Below are 25,735 nucleotides of genomic sequence, written 5' to 3'. Positions count from 1 at the left end.
ATGATAATATACTTCCATTTCTTCCCTCCTGGCCTTTATGCTAGTGTTGTCATGTATTTTACTTATACATATACATGATACAATTTACTATTTTTGTTTAGACAGTCAATTGTCTTTTAAAGGGATCTAAATATAATATAATGGAGGGAAAACCTCCTATGTTTACCCATGTAGTTACCATTTCTGATACTCTTAATCGCTTTGTATAGATCCATATTTCCATCTGGCATAATTTCCTTCTGCTCAAGGGACTTTTAATATTTCTTTTAGTGCAAGCCTACTGGTGAAAATTTTTTTTGGCTTTTGTGTCTCTGAAAAAGTCTCTGTTTTGCCTTTGGATTTTGAAACATATTTTTGCTGGGTATGGAATTCTGGTTTGACAGTTTCTTTCAATGCTTTTGAAGATATTGCTCCACTATCTTCTGACTACATTGTTACAAATGAGAAACCTCCCTTCCATTTATTTCTGTTTGTAACATGTCTTTTTTTTTTTTACCCCTCTGGCTGCTTTTAAGAATTTCTCTCTTTGTCACTGATTTTGAGCAATTCGATTGTGGTGTGCCTTGGTATAGTTTTCTTTATATTTCTTGTGTTTGAGATTTATTGAGCTTGAATCTGTAGGTTTATGTCATTCATGTTTGTACATAACTTTTTGAACATATGGAATATAGTTACGTTAACTTTTATCTATCTAATTCTAATGTTTGTGTAAGTTCTAGGTCAGTTTCTGTTGATGGATTTTTTTTTTTTCTCCTGAATATGGGTGGGATTTTCATGCTTCCTTGGAACTCTGGTAATCTCTGGTTAGATGATAATCATTGTTGGGTGCTAGACATTTTTGTAGTTCTGTAAATATTCTTGAATTTTATTCTGAGATGCAGTTAAGTTTCTTAGAAACAGTTTGATCTTTCAGGTCTTGCTTTGTTGGGTGGGACCAGAGAAGTGTTTATTCAAGGGCTAATTTTGCCTCACCAATGAGACAACACCCTTCTGAGTATTCTACCCTATGCCTCACGAATTATGGGGATTTTTGTGTTTTTTTCAGTCTGAGAACAATCGTAGGAACAATGTGCCTGCAGTTTCAGGCCCTGTGGGACCTCTAGGCACTGTTTTCTATTCCTTTCAGGAGTTTGTTTTTCCTAGCCTTGGGTAGTTTCTTCACATGCATGCACAGATCAGGGGTCTACTGAATCCAAGGTGCCTTCTGCGGATTTCCAAGTTTCTGTCTCTGAATATTCTTTCCTTTTTGGTCCTCTGTCCAAATTTTAGCTATTTTGATCTCCCCAGACTCTCAGCAAAATCTTCTCAACTCAGGGAGCATATCAGCCTCTACCTGGGTTCCTCCTTACTGTACTGCAGCCTGGAAACTCCCAGACCTCAAATACAGGATTAGAGTTTGCCACTAAATGAAAGTTGAGTGAGCAGGAAAGCAGCACTTTTTGGCCATCAGATCAATTGTACAAGTATTGGATATTCCTGACGTGATATGACACTAGCAGATGTCAGCTTTCAGTTCTTTGTATTTCTTAAAGCAACATTTTACTACTTTAAGAGGGAGTTCTTCAATTGGTTCTTAGGGTCATAAGTCTTCCAAAACCACTCTTACTTCTTGAAGTCCATTGATCATGCTCCTGCACCAGGAGATAGTTTGTGAAACTATGTCCTCCAGAGCCAAGTGCCCTTTCCTTTGGAGCCTGAGTGATAAACACATGCGCTTTTTCTGAGATTTAAGGTACCAGCTGCTGTGCTGCAAGCCATTTTATCAACTACGTTCTGAAGTAAGCTTCTGTGAACTCAACCAGTTTAGATTCAGAACAGTTACCCTCATGTGTTAACAGTGACTCAGTGGGAGAGAGTTTACGGACAGAGTTTTTGGGTGCTAGTTATGAAGCAGTTGAATTAATACTCTCTAAAATTGATCTGTCAAACCCATAGTAAGAATTTCTTTATAGCCCTTTATTACACCTATAAACTATCTTTTTAGCGATGAATGGTTGAGGACATAAAAAGGAGTATCTTCGTGTGTTTAATTATCATTGTTTTCCATGGATGGTATTAGGTCCAACTATTCAAATGGATAGTTCAAATTTGCTTTTATTTTTAGTACTTGTCCTCACATATAGCACAAAGCATGAGAGAGATGTAATTTCGTTAACCCAAAAGATGATTGGCTTTCTCACTTCATAAAATTTTAGTGTTTGGTATGAGCAACATAGATGTTCTTTGATAAAACATAATGAAAATTTTTAAGAGGATAATGATTTATCCCATGAGTCCACAAACTGTAGCCTATGGGCCATATCTTGTCTACTGCCTGTTTTTAAATAAAGTTTTATTGGAATACAGCCAAACCCGTTCATGTGTGGGTTCTGGCTGCTTTCTTGTCACAATAGCAGAGTTGAGAGGCTACAGCAGAGCTGTGTCCCACAAGGTCTAAAATATTTACTACCTGGTCCTTTACAGAAAACGTTTGCCAACTTCCTGGTTTATTGCACTGCTGTTGAAGTGAGGTAAAATCTTAAGACCAAAACTAGGAATTGGAGAGGGAAGTAGAGATTAAATAGTACTCGAGTGGGAGATTCAAGTACACTATTGCAGGGAGACATCTGAGCAGCAGAATGAGAGCCTAAGCTTCCTAACTGCCCATCACTGAATATATTTTAAATACTTTTGCCAACCTCCAAATTGGAAATTCAGATGTCTGAAGAGAAGAATTCTTAAATTCCATTTTATGGACAATAACTACATATTTAAGGCTAGCAATCATTTAAATTACAGAAGAACACATTATGAACATATGAATAAATGTAAAACTGTCTTTTAAGTTAGCGATTTAATTGCACAATTTTCCCTGCCGTTTATTTTTCTGTAAAAGCATAGAAAATTCAGACTTCGAAGGGAATAATAAAGCTTAAGCATTGTGTGGGGGATAAAAACCTTTTGCCCACTCTGATTTAGAGACCTGTATGACTCACAGATAAAAAGGGTCATCATAGTGTTTCTTATTATTAAAAGTATTACTCATTTTTTCTTATTTCATCTGAGTAACGTTAGGTCTATGTAACTTATTAATCAGGCCTTTCTCTTAAGCTTCTTACCCATTTACTTTTAGTTTGGTATAGATAGATAGATAGATAGATAGATAGATAGATAGATAGAGAATCTGTAAAAGGTTTTCAGAGGTCTTGGCTTTTTAAGATCAACATGTAATTATTGGTGTAGAGACTTAGGTAGGAAAGATATTAGGGCTTAAGCATTTGGAAAAGAAACAATTGCCTCTATTATTTGAGTTCATTTACTGATATAAAGTGCCAGGCACAGTGCCTTATACTTAGAGACCCATCAATACCACTTGCTGATGAATGAGAATTAAATACATAGAGGGACACTTATGGTTCAGAAAGGCAGATTGTCACACGTATTTATCTTCTTTCTCTTGAAACCCTATGAAAACCATAGTAAACAATTTTTTTAGTCATTGAAAATAAGAGGGGGGCAACTAATGAGAACCTACTGTATAGCACAGAGAACTCTACTCAATGATCTGTGGTGACCTAAATGGGAAGGAAATCCAAAAAAGAGGGGATATATGTATATGTATAGCTGATTCACTTTGCTGTACAGTAGAAACTAACACAACATTGTAAAGCAACTATACTCCAATAAAAATTAATTTAAGAAATAAAAGAAAATGAGAGGGGGGCTTTTCGTGGCCAAGATAATCCAACAGATCTCTGGGACACAGAGAACTGGTAGAGGAGCGGTGATCATTAAGTAGAACAGAGGAAGCCATGACCAAAGAGGGTATCGGTCGGCTCTGGAGAGTCACAGAAGCTCGTGTGACAAAACCAGAGGTAAAAAGGGATTCTCATCAAGGTCTTCATGCAGAATTAACGTCCAGAAACCAGGAGAGTTTTCCCCAGACAAATAATTTTTTGAGAAATCTCAAAATAAATGGATTGGCTCCATTCTGGCACTTAAGGGCATCACCTCAACTTGAATCATACAGCTCCCAGTTGTCAATGTACTGTTTTATTCTCAAATATGTGTCTTAAAGACACAAAGCTTGGTAAGACATTTGAGAAAAGACTACACTATAAAGTGAGACCAAGATTTTTTTTGGGGGGGTTAGGTAATTATGACTATGGAGAAAACAAATGAAACAGGAAACAAAAGCAGACTTTAAAAGAAATAATTAGTGACGTTTGAGAGGCTATGCTATTCGTAAAACAAGAACAAGATGCTATAAAAATAGGTTGATCAGGGAGCAAAACACATGTTCTTGGAAACTAAAAATCTAGTTGCCCATTTTTTTTTAAGTCAAGTAAAAGCTAAATTTGATGTAAGCAAGTAAGTAAATTTGATGTCAGTAAGTAGAACAACAACAGAAAAAGACATGGAAATAGAAAATAAAAGCTTTAGAGGGTCAATCCAAGAGGAATAGGAATTCCAGAAAGATTAGACCAAGACAATGAGAGGGAATGGTTTACAACATAAATGTTTCTCACAGCTGAAGGCCAAGCACGTAGTTTCTAGAAGCCCATGATTTCCTCACGCAGTGAGTGAGAAAAAGATGCACACCTGAATAGGTGTTATGAAATTTTACAGTAAATGTTAAGACAGGCCTGGAAGCTTTCAGGGAGGTTAAAAATCGAATAGCTTCAAAGGAATGAGAATCTGTGGCTGCAGGTTTCTCGTCATCAACACTGGATATCAAAACCCCAGGAGCAGTGCCTTCAGAGTTCTGAGGGCAATAGATATTCAGCCTTAAATTCTTAGACTATCAAATGTGAGGGTGAAATACGCATTTCAGATATATAAGGGCTCAAATTTTCTCTTCCATACTACTGTTCGGATATGTTCCAGGAAAACAATGGATTAACCGTGGGATCAGGAAACTGACTCTCTTGCAAGCAACTGAACACAACTCTGGCCAATTGAAGCAGAAAAGATGTTTATTGAAAGGATATTGGATAACTCGATGAATTGTCGGGAAGATTAGAGAACTAGGCTTAGCAAACAGGCAGGAGCAAGGAAGTATCCCTAGCCAGAACCACAGCTAAGACGTCAAACAACAGCCATCACCTCCGGTCTGCTGTTTTGCAGGAGCAACTCCAGACTCCAAATCTAGGGTGGGTGTGACTGCCTGTCCCAGCCTAGGTAGCCCTAGCCCAGGTTCCAGGGAAGCTGGGAGAGAGGATTGGGAGTCTTCAATTTCTATGGTTGATTCAAGAGGGGGGAATTCTTCCCCCACCCCTCTTGAGTTCTTTTGGCTAGTTTGATGATTAAATTGACACAAGACAGATTAACAGAGGAGGAAAAAAACCAATTTAATTCATATGCACAGACGTCTCAGAGAAATGGGACCCCCCAAAGTGACCAAAGCAGACTGTTTATATATCATTTTTAGACGAAGAAACAATTATTTGTGAAGATTTAACAAAATAAAGGGGCTTGTACTTGGGGTAGCAGACTAATGAAGAAGTAACAGTTTGTTTATACGGCTCGCTTTGCCTTGAATTCCCTAATTCCGATGATAAGGATGCTTTTTATACCTTCACATGGGAGATTTATTTCCCACTTTCATGGGGGACGGGGAGTCAAAGTATTTTGTTTTTTTTAATATCATTTTTTTTTCCAGCTGTTTCTCAAGCTTAATTCAAAATAATCATTGTGGGGCTTCCCTGGTGGCACAGTGGTTGGGAGTCCGCCTGCCGATGCAGGGGACACGGGTTCGTGCCCCGGTCTGGGAAGATCCCACATGCCGCAGAGCGGCGGGGCCCGTGAGCCATGGCCGCTGGGCCTGCGCATCCGGAGCCTGTGCTCCGCAACGGGAGAGGCCACGGCAGTGAGAGGCCCGCGTACCGCAAAAAAAAAAAAAAAAAAATCATTGTGTTATTGAGGCATATTTTGGGGTTGCCTGCCCTAGGCCCAACAGTAAGAAGGTGGCTATGCCTCCCACCAAGACTGACAAAGTGGGGAATTTCCTAACCCACAGGAGGGAAGGGAAGGTTCAGAGGCTGGGCAGTCAAATAAAATGACAAATGTCCACCTCAGGCTTCAACACTGTATATGGTGAGGGAAAACTGCAGAATGACAGCCATGCAATGACCTGGAGAACCGTGTAGGGTCTAGACAGCAGGAGGTCCAAGAGCTTCAGGGAGAAAAAGTGGGGACTTGACAGAATATCTGATATGATGGAGAGTTGGAAAAAGTGGAAGATGTGGTGAAGGCAGATGGTGCCAACAAGCGGGAAAGACAATCGGCAACTCCAAAGAAAACAAACGAACTTTACAAAAAGGAAACGCATTCTCAGTATACTGTTTGACTCTGAGGGGACAATATTTATATAGTCAAAATGCACAGCACTGGCTTTTAATTTAAACAAAAATAATGATGTCACTATTGGGAGAAAGGATGGAAGAAAGGTGGCTGTCTTACCGTTGAAGGAAGTCTTCATAAGAACTAGAAACGTCTGTGTAAGCTTACTTTACCTAGAAATAAGGAGGTGACCCCCAGGAAAAATAGTAAAAGTTGTTCCCTTGGCGAGGGAGATCCCTGAACTTGTGGAGTTTTTAAAAAATCATGTGCATCTCTTTATTTTTAAATTGTTTTAAATTATTTTTGTAAGTGATATAAAAAGGAAGGCAGTCACCAGTTCATAAGTAAATGGCTTCTATTCCAAAGTTACACATCAGTTTGAGATTCCTTTTCCTTTAGAAACATTCATATGTATGTGGTTAGATTCCCAAACCAGTCCACAAATACAAGTTAGAGTGAAGTTAAAACGCCTAGATCTGTAGTTTAAAAATCAAAAGGAGAAAAAGGGTCAAGTTTGGGATCCATTCTAGTAATCCAGTGAGAAATGGTGGGGGAATCTGGCTGGGACAGTGGGGCAGGCGTGGAGAGGGACACCTCTGAGAAAGGAGAATATTCAGCCCACCAACTGCTGGTGGCTGGGATGTGGAATAGAAGGGGAAATCTCCACCAAGATAAAAAGCATACTAGCTTTTCCTGGTGCCAGGTACCTCCGTATGAGCTTCCGGCGTGCTCTTCAGTTCATCAGTTCTCTGAGGTATATTGGTTTCTGATTAAGCTCCCCACCTAACAGCTCATAGAGATGCTGCTCTTGATAGGTTCTGAACTTACCTATTGCTGGGGCGGGGGTGGGGGGGTGGGGGGTGGGGAACAACAGCAACTCCAGAGGAGACCTCAGAGCTCTTCATCTTAGGTAACCTTATATCAATGAAAGGTTGATGCGGGGAGTGTGGTTATTCGCCTGGCATGTAAGCGACCATGATTTGGCCCCTTCTTTATCCTCTGCATCAGAGCCCCCCCTCCCTGCCACCAGCACCTCCAAACCGGGGCCCTTCCAAGTCTCTGTGTTTCTGGTTGCGCTTGGACAGCCTGCTTAAGGCCCCCAACTCCCACTCCCTTTTTAAATGGTTAACCAGATTGAGTTAATATATAGTCACAGCCGGAAACTAAGTATTCTTTTCTTAAAATCCTCGTGCCCTAACCCACTGACCTAATGGCCAGAATCCAAGTGGGTTTCAACTGTGGTCTAGTCTCAAGCTGGAGGTCCCCTCCTTTGGGTTATTTCAGTATTGTTTTTAATCTGGTCCTCATTCTACTGATTTAATCTCCATTTCCCTCTATTTCCCTTCTTCCTCTGTTCAAAATACCCTGTCTCACCCTTGGCTTTGAGACAAAATGTATCGTATATCTAGTTCTTTCCCTTGCCCAGATCTATTAACTGGGGTAAAGGGAGTTTATTTTAGTGTTCACAGTTTGTTAACCTACAGCCAGCATGCCTTTTTCTTGATTTAATTTGTTCCTGTGACTCAGTTGAATGGCAGATAAGAACACCACTTCCCTTCCCACTGTGAAAATAGGATGCTCATTCTGGTAGCGTACCCCATTTATGTTTTGAACCCATACCTGTACACATTGGATGGGTATAAACCACCAGACCTCTTTTGTTGAACTCCAAATGGAGAAGATTTTTGTTTTTCTTGTTATGCAAGAAACCCACACTCACTTTAAAGTGACTTAGTAATATTAAAAGTTAAGAAGAAGAAATAAAATCACCATAATCCTACCACCCAAAGATTAATACTCTTAAACTGTTTGTTATATATCCTGACTTACTTCCTTTCTATGCATATCGTTTCCCCACAGAAATAAAATTTTACTATTCACACTTTAAAAAAAAAGACTTACATATATAGAAATACTTCATTATTAATTGCATAACATTCCATTATATAAATGTACAATAACTTACTGAATTTTTCTTCTGAGATTGGGCATTTATGTTGGACATAAGTAGAAAAGTATAAATATTCAAGAAACTGGCTGTGCTGTTTTTAATAGACAAACCCTAGAAGCAACATAAATGTTCTCAGAATGTATTCCAAAAAGTGGAAGTGTTAGTTTGAAAGATGTAAATTTAATATGTATGTAGACATATCACTTTGTAAAACCCAACCAAATATTATACAGCTATTAACATGAAATCATTACCTCATATTTAATTTTACTTCTCAGAGATAATCTCCATTAACATTTGATGTGGATCTTTCCAGAACTTTTTCCTCATGGATACATGGAAAATTTCATATTGAGATCTATATAGTTTTATAGTTTTTTTACCCCTATGAGATCATATTATACATAGCCTTCTGCAACCTTAATTTTTCCCCCTTTATATTTCTTGAAAATCTTTCCAAACATGTAGATTAATCTCCAGCACATGCTGGAGATTATATGTATATGTGTGTGTGTGTGTGTGTGTGTGTGTGTATATATATATATATATATATATATATATATATATTTAAAATATATATATATTTAAGTGTCCCCTTTACAGGTTGGTAATGTTGGAGCTTTGTGATTTACCTGCCAAGAGACTTCGGGAATTTATTCCTTGGTTCATTGAAAATAAATAAGTCAATTTGACTGAGTGCATGCCATATGCAAGGCTCTGGGAAAACTAAGTTACTTAAGACCTGAGACTGCACTCAGGTCCAGTGCAGAAACCTGGATTGTATATGTGTTATGATGGTGAAATCATGCCCCAGCAGCCCAGAAATTGCTATGGCAGCAAAGGAGGGACATCTCAATCAGTCCAGGGAAGTCGTGGTCACTGACAAATTATTTGAACAGACCTGGGTTCAATCCTGGTATCTGTGACTTATTAACCGAGACTTTAGGTAAATCCTTAACTTCTCTGCCTCAGTGCAAGATGGGTATAGGAACGCCTACCCCACAGTGCCGTCATGAATATTTATTGGGAAAGTGGTTATAGCAGAGGAGTGTTGAATGGCCATTAGTAGGTGTCTGGCTAAGTAAACAAATCATGGTATACTAATGAATACAATATTATGAAGCTCTAAAAAATAAGGTCATTCTATGTGTACGGATAGGGACCAAACTCCGAGACATGTTATTAATAGTGTGCGGTTTGCTACCATTGTGTAAAAAAAATTTTATAAGGTGTGGTGGTATAAAACTATATATATATATATATACTTGTATTTACCTAGACTATCTAAAAGGATATCTAAGTAACTTAGTACTGCTTGCCTTTGAGGAAAGAAACTGGGAATCAAGAGTGGGAGAAAGACACATTGTAAATCACCTATACTCCAATAAAACTTTTTAAAAGACTAAAAAGAGTGGGAGAAAGGTTTTTTTTTTTAATGGTTATGAAACACACAGTCTGGTTTTTTATTTTTATGTTATTTATTTATGGCTGCGCTGGGTCTTCGTTGCTGCTTACGGGCTTTCTCTAGTTGCAGAGATGGGGGGCTACTCTTCGCTGTGGTGCGCGAGCTTCTCATTGCGGTGGCTTCTCTAGTTGCAGAGCACGGGCTCTAGGTGTGTGGGCTTCAGCAGTTGTGGCACGGGGACTCAGTAGTTGTGGCTCGCGGGCTCTAGAGCACAGGCTCAGTAGTTGTGGCGCACGGGCTTAGTTGCTCTGCGGCATGTGGGATCTTCCCGGACCAGGGATCGAACCCGTGTCCCCAGCATTGGCAGGTGGATTCTTAACCATTGCGCCACCAGGGAAGTCCCTGGGAGAAAAGTTTGCAATCCATGTATATCCATTTGTGCTGTTTGAATTACCATGTGCACTTTATGTAAAGGAAAGTTTTTTTTTAATTATGAATAAAATAAAACTTAAGTTTATCATAAAGTAAGATGGTATCAATTTAATATAACTTTTCGGATATTTTTATATGGCAGTCTTTCACAATCATTTTATGGAGTGGTTATAAGCACGGACTTTGGAGTAGGCTTATTTACTGCTATGGGGATCTTGGAAAAGTTATTTAAGAGCTCTAAACCTCCATTTTCTCCTGTAAAATAGGAAATAATAATAACAACTATCTTATGGGGTTGCTGTAAAAATAAGATAACACAGTCAAGTGGAAAGCAATTAACCTGGCGTATGACCTATTGTAAGCACTCAAATGTTGAGTGCATTATGGTTAATACTAAAAGGCTATATCTAGGACTCTTGGTCGCAAGGGGTAGTAATCTAACAGTTTTCTCCTACCAAAAAAGGGAATTCTTCCCCTCACACAAATGAAAGTCTAGTAGATCTGTCTTTGGGACTGGTAAGATCTCGTACGTCCCTTGAAGGCACTGGGACTCAGTCTCTCTCTAGCTCTTAACTCTGCTTTCTTCTCTGTGGGCTCAGTTCCCAGGTAGCTCCAGGCTTACATCCTACCAGCCTGATAACTCCCAGTGAAAAGAACCCTGTACTTTCCAACAAAAATCCCATCATTGAGTGATTCATCCTGCTTTGGTCATGGGTAAACCACCCATAAACCAGTCACATTCGCCAGCTGACTGGACTGCACTGATTGGTGGGCCCAGATTAAGGTGCTCACCTCTGTAACCTAGATAGTAAGAGCCAGCCTAAGATGTTGAACAGTGTCAGGCCTTTTGTTTTCAAGCCTGGAGACAGAGAAACCACCTGAACTAAGAACTGTGGAGAAGTTCCCCAAATGAAAAATTAGGGGCAACAAATGCCAGGTAGACAGAAACCATGGATGTTCCCCTCGGCCCACTGCTTGGCTGCCTGACAGTTACTCCTATTATTTTCATACGTACATTTTCTGAAATGCGTAATAGTGCAACTGTTCCTTGCAGAGGCACGTTGTCATAGTTGGGGCTGAGGTCCTATAGTGAGCACATACTTCCTTTCTAGTAAAAGCCACCCTTGATAATAGCTCAGGCAGATGCCCTGTGGGTGATCTATATAGCATCACTCATGTTCGGCCTTTACTCCTGCTTAGGACCAAATGGCTGGGCCTCATGTTAAGCACCAGATATATTAGTTGCTTTACTGGTAGGGGCCATGTATTATGAAGATCTGTTTATAAACAGGACAGCTGTCCGTTCAGCAAGATGTTCACACTAAGAGCAAACAAAACTTGAGATGGGGCTTCCCTGGTGGCACGGCGGTTGAGAGTCCGCCTGCCGATGCAGGGGACATGGGTTCGTGCCCCGGTCCGGGAAGATCCCAGATGCTGCGGAGCGGCTAGGCCCGTGAGCCATGGCCGCTGAGCCTGTGCGTCCGGAGCCTGTGCTCCGCAACGGGAGAGGCCACAGCAGTGAGAGGCCCACGTACCGCAAAAAAAAAAACACAAAAAACTTGAGATGACCAAGAGGAGATTTTTTTTTTGATTTGATTTTTTTATTGTGTTTGATTTACAATATTATTTTTAGTTTTAAGTGTACATGGAACATTCTCTTGAAAGTGCTGACAGGAGAAAAAAAAAATCAACCCAGAATTCTGTATCCATTGAAAATATCCTTCGCAGATGAAGATGAAATGTTTTCAGAAAAAATAAAACTAAGATTATTTGTCACCAGCAGACATATACTAAAATAAATGCTGTAGGACATTCTTCAGGCGGAGGACGAATGACACCAGGGAATTACACATATCTTCAGGAGCCAACAAAGAACAGCAGAAAATTTGAATTCCAAGAGGAGATTTTTATCTGCGCTGGTGCTCTGTCCAGGGCAAGGAGGTGTAGGCAGGGACTACCTGCCCTGTTTAAATCCTCCCTTCTGGCTTCTTGTTTGTGTTAACAAGCATGTGTGCGCAAACTCACTAAGGTAAGCATCAAGGTAATGCTGCTCCATCATAGCCCTTCCCAAAAAGGAAGCCCAGTTACCGTGCCCATTGTCAGATCCAGGACCTACAAGTACTATGTGTTCCAGTTTAGTCCCCACTCACTCAGCAGTGGAGGAAAGGTAACAGGATAACCCAACAGAAACATCCATTTGGAAAAGAGGAAATCACACATGGTGGTCACCTCCCGGAGCATGTCATGTCCCCCCCCTAACAGGAATAGCAGGCACTTGGAGACTTGCTGGAGATGTGGCTTGCTTGTGGCTCCAAGATGGTCACCCCGATTTCTACCCTTTGGGAGGATTTTCTGGGGCTGCCTTTCTTTCACAGCTCATTTCTTTTTGGTGTGAGTTTTATAGGTTTAGGGATTGACTCACTTAAAGACTGAGGTCTCATAGGCCTTTGCTTCCTCTGGTGCCTTTCAAGTATAGTAGATTTTCTATCTAGTACTGAGATTTGTCAACTCTATGGTTTGGTGCTTGGTTACCAAAGTCACACAACCTGACTAGTCCTGGTCCTTGAAGTTAGAGCGCAGTTTCTTAGCAACAGATCTTGGAATTTCCCCAGCCTACAGCTCACTGCTAACACAGGCCTTAGCCTCAAAGCAATTTGAAACAGTAGCTGAGGATGGGGAGGCACAAACGGCCATGCCCCCAGGCTGCTGGCCAGTGGGTGGCTCTTTATTGAGGGTTCTGGGAGAGTGCGGCCTTCAGGGCCCAGGAGCTCAGGGGCCCAAGCCCTTTTCCCATTTTGCCTTCCTTCTGTGGACTTTAGCAGGGGCAGAGAATACAGCTGTATATCTTCTCGGATTGCTTTCTACTGAGAAAAAGCCTCCAAAGCAAAGCTGTTTTCTCCTTCTCTACTTTTAGGTGAGCCTCTACAAAGCTTGTCTCTATCAGTAGTAATGTCCTGCAGGCCACAGGAAAGAAGTGACCAACACACCTGGCCCCTTGTTAGCAAGGCATGCCAGCTCCCCATTTCACTGGAGCCCGTCTTGACTCAGCCATTTTTCCACAGGTTGTCACATCCTCCCCACACTTTCAGGAGCCCAACTCAAAGTGCTTTGACCTAAAAGGAGACTTTATTGGCTGATGTAACTGATGTAACTGAAAAGTCTGGGGACGGCCAACTGCATGACCTGACATGATGGCCTCAGACCCCTTTCTCTCTGTTTCTCCACTCTGCGTTCCCCTGGGGAGGCCTCATTTCTAGGTAGCTTCCGGCTACCAGCTTATCAACCTTACTAAGAAGGCACACCCCTTCCTACCAGTAGCTCCAGAAAAATTCCTGGGGTTGCCTTCGTTCACCCAGCTTTGGTCCTGTGCCAGAAGGACTGCAGTCACTGTGGGCGAGGAGGAGGATGGAGCATAAAGACCAGCCCGGCCTGGGTCACCTGTGTGCACCAGGGCACTCTTCGTCTGTGAGAGGGAAGGGATGCTCCCCAAAGAACAAGCAGGGAGTTTTGCCTGATGAAGCGGGAATGTTCACTGGGCCAACCAAAGCAACAGGCCCACACGAGGATTTGACAAAAGAGTGTTTGGGAGCAGACAATGAAATTAAGAAAGTTAATTTGCTAATTGTCATTCCTAGGCCTTTGGGGTGGTGATGCACTGCTCGGCAGAAAGGTAACGTGTGCCACAAATGCAAGCCACATAGTAAAAAGATACATATATTTTCCGCATATATATACGGAAAAAGGTGAAATGATAATTTTAATAGCATCTTATTTAGTAATATTTTTATAAAGCTGAAACAGCATCATTTTAACATGTAATCAACGTAAAAATTATTCATGCGCTCTTTCAGCCTTTTTCGTGCTACGTTTTGAAATCCAGTGTGTGTTTTACACAGACAGCACGTGTCAGATCGGATGAGCTGCCTGTGGCTCATGGCTTCTTAGTGAACAGAACGAGTTCGGCTGATAAGTTGTTACTTCAGTTTCTATGTCATGGGGAGTTATTTTGAAATTGTGAATCTCCTCATTAGAAGCATCTGCCCTGAAATGAGCCTAAATGCACACTGTCATGTGGGTGTCTAGTTGGTACCACCCCTGTCTGAACACCCTTCACACCCATGCAGTCAGTACTCAACAGTTACTTATTTAATAATTACCTGGCTTCTCTCCTGGACTCTACGCACTAGAAACCAAGGGACTCTTATCTGTCTTGCTTACCTCTGTTCCCTTTGCCCAGAGCCCAGTACATAAAAGACATGAAGTGCATATTTTTATATGAAAAATCAGATTAAAAACTTCAGTGAGAGCTTCTCGTTTGCCCAGTTTGATGACCAAATGGGGAAAGTAATCCTAGTTGAAACCCAGGATTGAGTGTTTGCGGTGTTTGTTATTCTGATGAATGAGCATTTGTAGTCTGTGACCAGTTGTGTTACTATTCAATCACCCTTTCATTCATTGAATATATATATATATAGAGAGAGAGAGAGAGAGACAGAGTGTGTGTGTGTGTGACTGAATACCTACAGAAACCCAGGCTCTGTACCAAGCCCTGGGTATACAAAGATAAATGGGAAGCAGTCCCTGCCTTAAAGGAAATGAGAAACAGATAAGTAAAATAACTCTTACATCCAGCAAGTGTTATGATACCAATAAACACAGAGTGTTTGGGGAGCACAAGGAAGGGGGTTCAACCCAGGTCAGAGATGGAGACAGAAGCAGAGGTTTGCTGGGGAAAAGTGAATTTAAGTCCCATGATGCCTGCGGTATTCTTAGTCTCCAGCCCCATGCCTGGCATGTATGTTGAATCAATGAGTAAATGAACAAAGTGGCTCCAGAGCCTAACCCTGAAGGATGGTTGGATTTGTCCCTCTGAGCCCAGGTGGCGAGAGCTCCGCCGCCAGAGCCGGAGCCCCGGCTGGAGGGAACCGAGACCCTGAGGGACATGGAGGGGGCCAGCGGGGGCTGGCGCGAGCCTGTGGCGTTTGGCTTCACTTGCGATTGTCCACATGACCAGTGACCAACGACTGTACTCTCTTATTCCAGGCAAAGCGCAGGCTGGAGCTAGGAGAAAGCGGTCAGCAGTACCTCTCAGATGGTTTAAAAACCCCCAAGGGCAAAGGAAGAGCTGCGCTCCGAAGTCCAGATAGTCCAAAAAGTAAGGATTCCATCATCTCTTCCTGTCTTGGGTGTGAGCTTCCCAACTTTCAGAGCTTGTGGCTGAAGGGATGCCAAGGTGTGGATAATTCTGGCATGTTTGGTTCTTTTTCATTTCTGCCTGTGCCTATCCAAAGAATAAATGTGATGTCTGCAGACACCCAGTGAGAGGTTTACAGAGTCACTCCGATACCTGAATACTGACTTCAGGGGAGGCCTCTTTTGATGTGTGCAGTTTCATTTTTCAACTCAGAATACAAGCTCTTTGGCACTGTCCCATAGTCAAATCTAACTTTAACTTTCCTTCATGGACCTTACTTCAGGGACCAGGGCTAGCTGGGTGAAGGTGATGTCTATGCCAGCCTAAATCTCTAGTTCAGCATATGGCAGCGTAAGAATTGATGGAGACCAGTGAATTGCAGCTAGTTTCTATTTCCATCAAACACAATCGTTGTTTCTTTTGGGAGAGAGAGAAAAGTAGGTTGGAAATAGCTACACAGTCCTTTACATCTTCGGCATTTAATGCAAAGGCTAAATTAATTCAGACTTTGTCCTCTCCTATCCTGTAGTGTATGAATTAGGCAATCCACAAATTGTGTGTCGTACTCAGTTAAACCCTTGAAGACCTGTGCACCTATAAGAGAATAAATGCAATATTAAATGAGGACAGTTCCAGAGGGATTCTGGAGGGAATCCTGGGTATACAAAGGGTATACAAATGGGGAGGGATCTCCCCATTCCAGAGGGATGGGGAGACTGCACTGAACGACTTTTCCAGGTATTCTTCATCTACATTATTTGAACAAGTTATATACACACAGAGACACTGGAGTCTGAAAGGGCAGTTAGGATGGGTCTATCTGGGCCCCATCATCAAATGCTGGAGAGATTCATAAGCCGGACCCCGTCAAATTAGGCTCCACATGTGCTGATCCCATGAGGCTACAGCACTTTTTCATTCATTCAACAGATATTTTTGAGCACCTACTATGTGTGAGATACTTCACTAGACCCAGGGAGTAGGGTAAGCCAAAGTAGAAACTACTGAGAAATTCGCAGTAAAACGCTTTAATCAAACAGGAGTTTTCACTGTCCCTTCCTTTTCTAATAAAGCGATTTCATAGCTTTCCATAACTCACCAAAAACATCAGCGACAACAGCTTTGCTTCCAACACTAATACCTGGGCTGCTGGGGGAATGGGGGCTTGCTTGACTGCAAAGAAACCCTTCATTTCTTTACCTTTCCCCCTATCCCCCCACCCGCTCGGCTTTTGTTTTTCTTTAAGCTCCAAAATCTCCCTCAGAAAAAACACGGTATGATACATCCCTTGGTCTGCTCACCAAGAAGTTCATTCAGCTACTGAGCCAATCACCTGATGGGGTCTTGGATTTGAACAAGGCAGCAGAGGTGCTGAAGGTGCAAAAGAGAAGGATTTATGACATCACCAATGTACTGGAAGGCATCCACCTCATTAAGAAGAAGTCTAAAAACAACGTGCAGTGGATGTGAGTATGAGTCACGGCGCCTGCATTCACTGGCTCTGGGGTCCTTGCAAACGGCAGAGGGGTTTCTCCCAGGCCCAACTTTCACGCCCATGCCCACACTTGATTCCTTCTCTCTCCTACTTCTCTCTCCTTCTCTCTTCCCTCCTCAACTCCTTAGCCAGAAGTTCAAAGTCTCTACAAAGAGACCTTCTGTTTAGATGCTGTCAGAGATAAAAGGGTTTATATTCAATTAGCCTCAAGCAAGGGGATCCTGGGATTACATGGAGCCCTGCATCTGTAAAGTAAAACGCTGTTCATCTGTCACCGTGATATTTATGTGTGTGCTCACATGTGTAATCTAATAGATGCTTACACAGGTCTGTGGCTTGTCTCTAATAGGAGTTTAGAAACTATCTGTGGCTGTGTATCAACACATCTGTGTGTACGCACAGTTGTCAGGTATCTTTATTGATGTTTCCCATTGCCGATTAACTCACTTTCTGTGTAAATTAAGTCAAGGTTCCTTCTGGAAAACCGGGATGGTAATACTTGTCATCTACACACCCACATGTATGATTAAATGTATGATAATGTCGTTTGTGAATTATGGACAGAGCATCTGAACACCCAGTATATCAGAAGGAACTATGAAAGCATTATTGGAAGGAATAAATCTGTTATGGGTTGGCTTTGAAAAAAATATCACTTCAAACGTGATAAAATGAACATGTACTTTTTTGGAATTTTATGACAATTCAGTGACCCATTTTAGCCTGTGGTTGAGACAAACCTGTTGGGAACTGGTTTTTGTTCCTTTTTTTTTTTTTGCGGTACGCGGGCCTCTCACTGTTGTGGCCTCTCCCGTTGCGGAGCACAGGCTCCGGACGCGCAGGCCCAGCGGCCATGGCTCACGGGCCCAGCCGCTCCGCGGCATGTGGGGTCCTCCCGGACTGGGGCACAAACTCGTGTCCCCTGCATCGGCAGGCGGACTCTCAACAACTGCGCCACCAGGGAAGCCCCCTGGTTTTTGTTCTTGCATCCAGCACATATACCTGTTTTCTTCACCTCCTTTTCCTTTTTAGTTGGTGGTATAAGACCCTCAGAAATTACCTAGGTCTTTCATGCTTTTTTTTTTTTTGGATGACGTTTGGTTGAATTTTGAACCATTCCATCTTTTTCTTCAAATTTTTCTATCTTGCTATGTCTTTCTATCCTTTTTCCCCTGTTTCTTTTCCCCCCGCTGGGAGGCATGTGGCAGGAAGGAGCCGCCTCCTTTTGCCCTTTGAATTTGATTCTTCTGAAGAAACAGGCTCCTCTGGAGGAAAGAAACCTGAAAATAGCAGTGTTTTTTCACTTAATTTCTATGGTGTGAAAAGTGAGGGACTTTATGTATGGAAAAATGAATTTTAATTCTAATTTTAACACTTGGCTAACAAACAGTGTGACCTCCTGCATCAAGAGGGGACATTTACCCAAAGGACCGTTTCTCCCAGCCCTCGCTTTCGCCCTCTCCCCTTTGGCCTGTCGAGCAGCCATGCAGAGTCTGTGTTTGGGTTTCCAGGGGCTGCAGTCTGTCTGAGGACGGGGGCATGCTGGCCCAGTGTCAAGGCCTGTCTAAAGAAGTGACCGAGCTCAGTCAGGAAGAGAAGAAATTAGATGAACTGATCCAAAGCTGCACCCTGGACCTCAAACTGTTAACCGAGGATTCAGAGAATCAAAGATATCCTTTGTGCCGCCTGCTTGGCGGGGGTTAGTGCCTTCTAGACTGTTTCCAGAGTTGATGATCTGACTTTTACGCACAAGGTAGAATTTTACTCGTTTCATACAAGTAAGCATGTGTGTGTGTGTGTGTGTGTGTGTGTGTGTGTGTGTTCAGTATTTATGGAATGGTAGTCATTAGACTGCATCCTATCGTATCTCTTTTGATAGCCAGGTGGGAACTGTTTTTTAAAGTATTGTATTCATGTGTGGTTGGGACACACGGATACACTCAGAGCGTAAGGCAACACTATTAATGAGATATGTAAGGTGTCAGTATTCATACTAATGATGACAATCGGCAGATTCATCTTGGGCTTCCCAGGTTTTAGGTGGGTGTTGGCTGTCACTGTTGGGGTTCTCACATTCTATATTCTTTTCATCAGATATTGGGGGCAACTGGAATTTGTTGAACCTGTAATTGAACTATAGTTGAAGGACTTGAAAGAGTACAGAAGAATCGTTCTGTAGTTTTTAAAGCACGTTATGCTGAATCACACCACCAAAAACTGATTTCAGAAACACCTCAAGGCCTAAGAAATCTCAACTTATCCATTCATCCATAAACGATAGTCCTTGGAAGTAAAAATATAAAAAGCCAACTCTTGTTCCTAACTGGCTGACAATCTGTTGACCACCTGAGGAAAACTTACTGTTCACCACCTCACTTCAGACCATAGAGGAGAGAGATTACTTCATCGTGTTGACGAGAAGATTTTGCAATTTTCTTAGTTATTAGTAGAAAACAAAACCAGTATTTTAAATAATCCCATCTCTGATTTTAGTTCCCCATTTATCTTCATTAGACAGAAAATAAAATGTGACCTGCCTGGTTTCTTCTAGTGTCTCATCTCTAGTAGGCTTTCCCTTGGAGTTATGGGGACATTTATTTTCCAATTTAAGCAGTTTTTTGAAACTCTGATTGTTCATTTCCTGTTGGCCAAAGGATTAACCTTGTCAGCTGATGATTAGTGAGCTGGAGGTGTCATGACTGGACACCGCCCCCTCCCCCCTCCCAGAGTGGCCAGAGTGGGCTTACACTGGAAGAAATAAGAGTAGCTGTAGTTGGGCTGCTTCATACATTGTTTACTCGGGAGCCCCTTCGGGGAGGAGATGTGGCTCTTACATGTGATTGGCACCTTATAGCCTTGTCACCTACATTAGCTTTCTCTGGTGCCTTTGTTGCAGGAAATGAAAGCTTCCTTGCAGGGGGCTGCTAACCCAAGCAGCAAATTCAGGAGGGAGCCACAATGGAAGCACTTTTAAGTTTGTGAGATTAGAGAATATGTTTGCACAATTTATTTCAATTTGCCATCCAGTTCCGAATTTGGTACAGCTTGTTCACAAATGTGTTGAAATTTTCCTTCCTGCAGCATGTTGGGTAATTGTAGATGAGGTTTTATTTTAATAAGTGGTTGTCAAATAGCTTGTTGACAGTGGGCTGTGGAGTAAGTACCTAGTTATCAGTTTCCCCACTGTTCTCAGTAAAAATTCGTAACTGTCAAGTCTTCTATAAAGACAGCAATTGGCTTCCTGGATGAAGCAGATGATGACCTAAAACCCAGAATCCTGCGTGAGCTGTCCTGTCAAGCTCAACACTGAAATAGCTGTTGTCTGAACTACTGAGACTTAAAGATGATAGTCTGTGATAGATGCCCCTAAATGTACATGCAGATTTTAGGTGAATGTGCTTTTTTCTGGACAGCAGGTTCATAGCTTCCTTCAATTTCTAATAAAAAGCTACTAATCTAAGGGACATCATTTCCTCTAGGCTTTCTAAGTCCTATTTCTGTATTTAACATGTTAGATCACAGACTCTATTCACTACATTATATTACCTCTGGAAATGCCTTTGTTGGGTTGCGATTTGCTGTTTTATCCTAGGCATTTTTTGTAAGTTAATATGAAAAGCAACTGGCTAAAGACATTGTATGTTAATTATGGTACTCCATGTCCCTTATAAAAGAAAGCTATGCGACCTATTCTCTTGTAGTACCAAGTCAAAGCCTGTCTCTCTAAGCAAGCTAGCATGAATACTTAATCATATAATAAGTACCATGTTCTTTTGTAATATCCTCTTAGGTTTAACTGTCAGGGCACTTTAAAGAATTGTTCAGTGCTCGGAAGTAACTACCAAGAGTACTGAAATATTATTTTACTCTCTTTTCCTAAATCATTTAGGTTGCAGATCATCTGGAAGCTGCTTTCCTCCTTGTGAACACTGAAATATTGTAGTTAATAATATCATACAAAGGGTAATTTTTCTAACAGAGAAGTAATGACACTCTTATCAGTAGGCAATATATAATCACAACCAGCCCAGGTACACTTAAGAAAACAAGCTCTCTGCCTGAGCAGTACTCGGAGTTCTTCCACTGATACATAGATTTCATTCATTCATCTGGGTGGCTGCTGACACTTTTTTTTTTTTTTTTTTGCGGTACACGGGCCTCTCACTGTTGTGGCCTCTCCCGTTGCGGAGCACAGGCTCCAGACGCGCAGGCTCAGCGGCCATGGCTCACGGGCCCCGCTGCTCCGCGGCATGTGGGATCTTCCCGGACCGGGGCACGAACCCGTGTCCCCTGCATCGGCAGGCGGACTCCCAAGCACTGCGCCACCAGGGAAGCCCTGCTGACACTTTAATAATCAAGTAGCAGACAGAAGTTACCGGTGTTTCAACAAAATTATGGTTAATAGGGCTTAATTTTCTCCTGTGAATTGGGATCTGCCATCATTCGAGTGACAGAGTACTTCATTGGAGTTCATGCAACACCTGTGCTCCAGAGGAACCTGGTTTGAAAATCCCTGACCAAATTGGGTTTCAGTTTTCTTTTGAGAGTTTATTTTAACTATTCTGTGTTTATGTTAATATTTTAAGTAGCCATGAACTTAAAATGGAAAGAAAAAAGCTAGACACTTCTTTTGTTGTTTAGAATAACAACCAGAAAAGAAGATTCATGGAAGATCCCATATATTTAAAGATCTAGAAGGAGAGACAGATATATTCTTCTAAGAAATAAAATACTTAAAAATTTTTCCATGCATCTGTTTTGTTACCTTCATAACGGTTACATCCGAGACAATTAGTTGGAAGATTTCCTTAACACTAATTACGTTAGCTTATGTTACATATCAAGATATTCGAAAAATTAGTGGCCTTAAAGACCAAACTGTTATAGTTGTGAAAGCCCCTCCAGAAACAAGACTTGAAGTGCCTGACCCAATAGAGGTAAGGAGATAATGTCTTTGTTCATCTGTAGAGATCTTTTTGGAATGCCTGGTGTTAAAGAATCATTGACTCCTGGTTAAAGTCTGTATTCTCCTAAAAGCTTGATAGTTCTTCCCCATCTGTTTTACTTAATCCTAACTTTAAAAACATTTCAACAGTTTGATATGTATTGAGTGTCCAAAAAGTCTAATTTTAACATAGCAAGGCATTCAACTCAAAGTGGTATATGGGGCCCTGTCCCTCTTGTATTTTCTCTTTTTCATAATTTGTTACATGGTAGTTCTGATCCATTTGAACCTGTGGGGAATTTTATGTTGATTACCCTGGATGTGGTCCCCACCATGAACAGAGATATAAATGTTTTAAAGTAGCTCCCTAACTTATCTTAGGACATTTTAAGAATTTATCATTTATAACACATTTACTTTTAAGAAATCAAATGGGACTTCGGGTTAATTGATAGACTAGAATATTGTAAGAAAATAAGGAGCATAGTTTTGTGATTGCTTTCAGATATACTTTGATAACATAGGCCTAGACTATATAAGATACAGAAATGTAGTAAAAGAATGCATAGAAAATAAAAAGAATGAAATTTGCAAGCTCCCATCTAGGGTAGAGTTCTCACCTTAAATGATAATAATAGCTCTATGACCTAGATAAAGAAGAATTTTAAATATTAGTGTGCTGCATTCTCTTATTAAACTCAGTTCCTAGCACTTAAGAGTACTATTCCTCCAGTGGCTATTAAAGTTCAACATAAAAAAACCCCTACTGTTAAGGAATAATAACATGGGAATACTGTATTTGGAACACTTAAAAGACCTTCTAAGAGTTTGCATAAAAGGAATATATATATATTTTTAAAATTCACCTCCTCTTGGCAAGGGTCAGCAAACTTTTTCTTTAAAGAGCCAGACAGTAAATGTTTTTGGCTGTGTGAGCCCTACAGTCTGTTGGGACTATTCAACTGCCCAGCTCTGCCATCATAGCATGAAAACAAACAAACATCAGCCAGAGGCTACACACAAACAATGGGAATGGGCGTGACTCTGCCAATAAAACTTTATTTACAAAGCCAGTTAGTGGACAGGATTGACCCTCGGGCTGCAGTTTGTGGACCCCTGCTCTAGAGGATGACAGTCATTGATTGAGGTGGACTACCAGTAGGGAAACAAAAGGAACAGTGAAAATTACCCTTACTTTCCATGTTTTGATGAAAATTACTATAGCTGTCATTTCCAAAAGAACTTTCAGTTTGAACTTCTCTCACTTCTTCTGTTCATAGAGCCTACAAATACATTTGGCAAGTACCCAAGGACCCATTGAGGTTTATCTGTGTCCAGAAGAGACTGAAACACACAGTCCAATGAAAACAAACAACCAAGACCACAATGGGAATATCTCTAAACCCACTTCCAAAGGTAAAAATTCCACTTTTTTCATTTGGAAACTATGTTAAAAATGAATGTGGCTAGAAGGATCCTGTATCAGAATCACAAGTCTAGGCAAGAAACAAAAATTTCTGTTATTAATGTTATTAAGGTAACATTTTTTTAAAAAGGCATTCTGAATAGTTTGCAGAAGAAAATAATGATCTTCTTCAGGGAAAATGGCTCCTCCACCCACTTAATGGAGCCCCTACAGGCTTTTGCCATCAGCAGAAACCATTTCTTTACAGTGTTTTGGAAAACCAGCGGAAGTGAGGAGTGAAGCTGTAAGCTGTCTGGGTGAATCACCAGCTACACTTGGCCGCACACCTCTGAGGGATACCGCAGAGATCATTAGAGAGGGAACTGAAAAAAGTTAGGAGAGAAAAGCCTTTTGCCAAAGAAGTTTTATCCTAATTTCCCCTGCAATGTGATGGGGAGAGAATAAGGGAGGGAAACCCCAGGAAAATAAATCTAATGCATCCTTCCACTGTCCACACAGCAAGGGAAGCTTTTTTTTTCAGATTGAGATATGCATTTAATTTTCTTCTACTACCTCCCAATATAGGAGCAAGAATAGGAATGATTTAAGTGATCAGGTCTGACTTAATATTGAGGGGGAGGAAAAAATGCTACCTCAAATGGTAAAACAAAAGACCACTTTTTTTTTCCACCCTAGAACTTCAAAGTGGATGCGTCTTTTTATTTGTATTTTTAGAAGTATCTTGAATAAGCTAGTTGTTCAAAAAAAGACTAAGTTAAAATCAGTGATCTCTACTAGGGAGCCAACTTTTCAGTCTGTAGGTTTTGTTTTCTTTTGTTTTTCTTTACAGAATAACTGATAGCAGGACATTTTTTAGCTTGTTAGCCTCTAATCTTTGAAGCTACGTGTATTCTTGTCTGCTAACCGTTGGTATTTTAAAAGATGAGTGAGTAGACAAGAACACAGAAAGGCTTACCAGAGTCACTGCTCACAGAGCCTGTTAGCGTGAGGTGATCTATACTGTAATGTCATCTATTTGTCCTTAGCAAAGAGTGCATGCTTTTATAACAGCAACACGTACATGCTTCCCCAAAATTAATTTGATTTTTGCCTAACTTATTTTTTCTTGTTTCCACCAACTTTTTCCTTTCAGACTTGGCTTCAACCAACTCAGGACATAACGATTGCTCGATTTCTATGGCAAACCTTTCTCCTTTGGCCTCCCCAGCCAACCTTTTACAGCAGACTGAGGACCAAATTCCTTCCAACCTAGAAGGACCATTTGTGAACTTACTGCCCCCCCTGCTCCAAGAAGACTATCTCCTAAGCCTTGGGGAGGAGGAAGGCATCAGCGATCTCTTTGATGCTTACGATTTGGAAAAGCTCCCACTGGTGGAAGACTTTATGTGTAGCTGATTATGCTTTGTGTGGACTTCCCTTATAAACCAATATTTTTTTATTATGAAGCCGAACATCTGTCATGCAGTGTTGTCCCTTCCTACCTTCTTCCTCCAAGATAGTATCATGAAGTAAACTACAAACTTCAGAACAAAGCTGACATTTTAATGAATTAAAAAAAAAAAACTGTCTAAACGCACAGTTGCAGGCTCCCTTGGGAAAGCCCTGCCTTGCCCCAGGCTCCAAAATCTCCTGGGTGAGTCAGCAAGTGAGAAAATGTGCAATCAGGTGTCTCTCACCCGTCCTTTTCCTCCCTCCTCCCTGGATTGGCTTGCTGTGCCTGACGGATGGGCTGTAGACTGGGGTCTGGCCACCTGGCCCACTCGAAAACAGCAATCTTCCTTAATAGCATTTCAAGCCGTGCCTTCTTCGCAGAATGCATGTCTTTGGGGTCTGCTAATTTGGAATGGAACTGCAGGAACTGTAAACTTGAAGTCATGCAAAAGTATGAAATGGATTTCTTCAGCTCTTCTTAGGAATATTTAAATTACTGTCATAATTCAGTTTAAGCTATGGACCGCATGTCCCACTAGGAGGTCAAGAGATCCTCCACAGCCTTTCAGATGAAGAAACTGTTTTGAAGTATTTGTCGCAGATACAGAAGAATAGTTGAGTTCTGCCCCTCTGAGCTGTTGTGGATTTTTCCTGTCTCCATAAACCACTTCCACTCCCCTGCCCCCAATGTATTTGTAAGTTTGAAGTTGATTTGTAGCAAATGCCTACTTTGGAGTTCTTTGTGGATTATTTTAGATTTTTTTTTAAGCTGCCATTTAAGCATTCCTGTGGCACCCATCACCATTTCAATTTAATTGTTTACTTTGAAGCAGTTTTTGCTAATTCAAATTATTTAAGCAGAGGTAGAGAACCTCTATTGATCAGAGCATCTGAACGTGTGTGATCTAAGGTTTAACAGCCTCTGCAAGAAGCTTTGCCCCATCTTGCTTCCTTTCCCAGGAGGGGGCGCTTGGAGCCAGGGGAGCTCGCTGACAGGGGCGGCCCATCTGGAAGGAGAACCAGGTCAGATGACATAGCAGCCCCAAGGAGCAGCAGGTGTGTATCCCTCCGTCCTTGGGCTTCCCGGGCCCCCGTGACCGGGGAAAGGGCTCTCTTATACTGCACTCAGGGAGAC

General features: G+C 41.4%; 1 protein-coding gene across 1 annotated transcript in view; it reads left to right on the top strand.

Annotated features, from left to right (window-relative positions):
• Positions 1-24,564, top strand: part of E2F3 (E2F transcription factor 3) — a gene marked incomplete at both ends in the record, with an annotated part of 78,395 nt that extends 53,831 nt beyond the window's left edge. The window contains 6 exons of the mRNA XM_079712774.1: positions 15,153-15,264; positions 16,550-16,769; positions 18,310-18,497; positions 21,626-21,735; positions 23,024-23,159; positions 24,302-24,564. Coding sequence (XP_079568900.1) covers positions 15,153-15,264; positions 16,550-16,769; positions 18,310-18,497; positions 21,626-21,735; positions 23,024-23,159; positions 24,302-24,564 — 1,029 coding nt within the window. The remainder of the gene's footprint in view (positions 1-15,152; positions 15,265-16,549; positions 16,770-18,309; positions 18,498-21,625; positions 21,736-23,023; positions 23,160-24,301) is intronic.
• Between the last annotated feature and the right edge of the window lie 1,171 nt (positions 24,565-25,735).

The sequence above is a fragment of the Hyperoodon ampullatus genome (assembly GCF_949752795.1).
Source record: "Hyperoodon ampullatus genome assembly, chromosome: 10".
Lineage (NCBI taxonomy): Eukaryota > Metazoa > Chordata > Mammalia > Artiodactyla > Ziphiidae > Hyperoodon > Hyperoodon ampullatus.
Note: the sequence above shows the minus strand (reverse complement) of the source record. Positions and strands in the feature narration are given on the sequence as shown.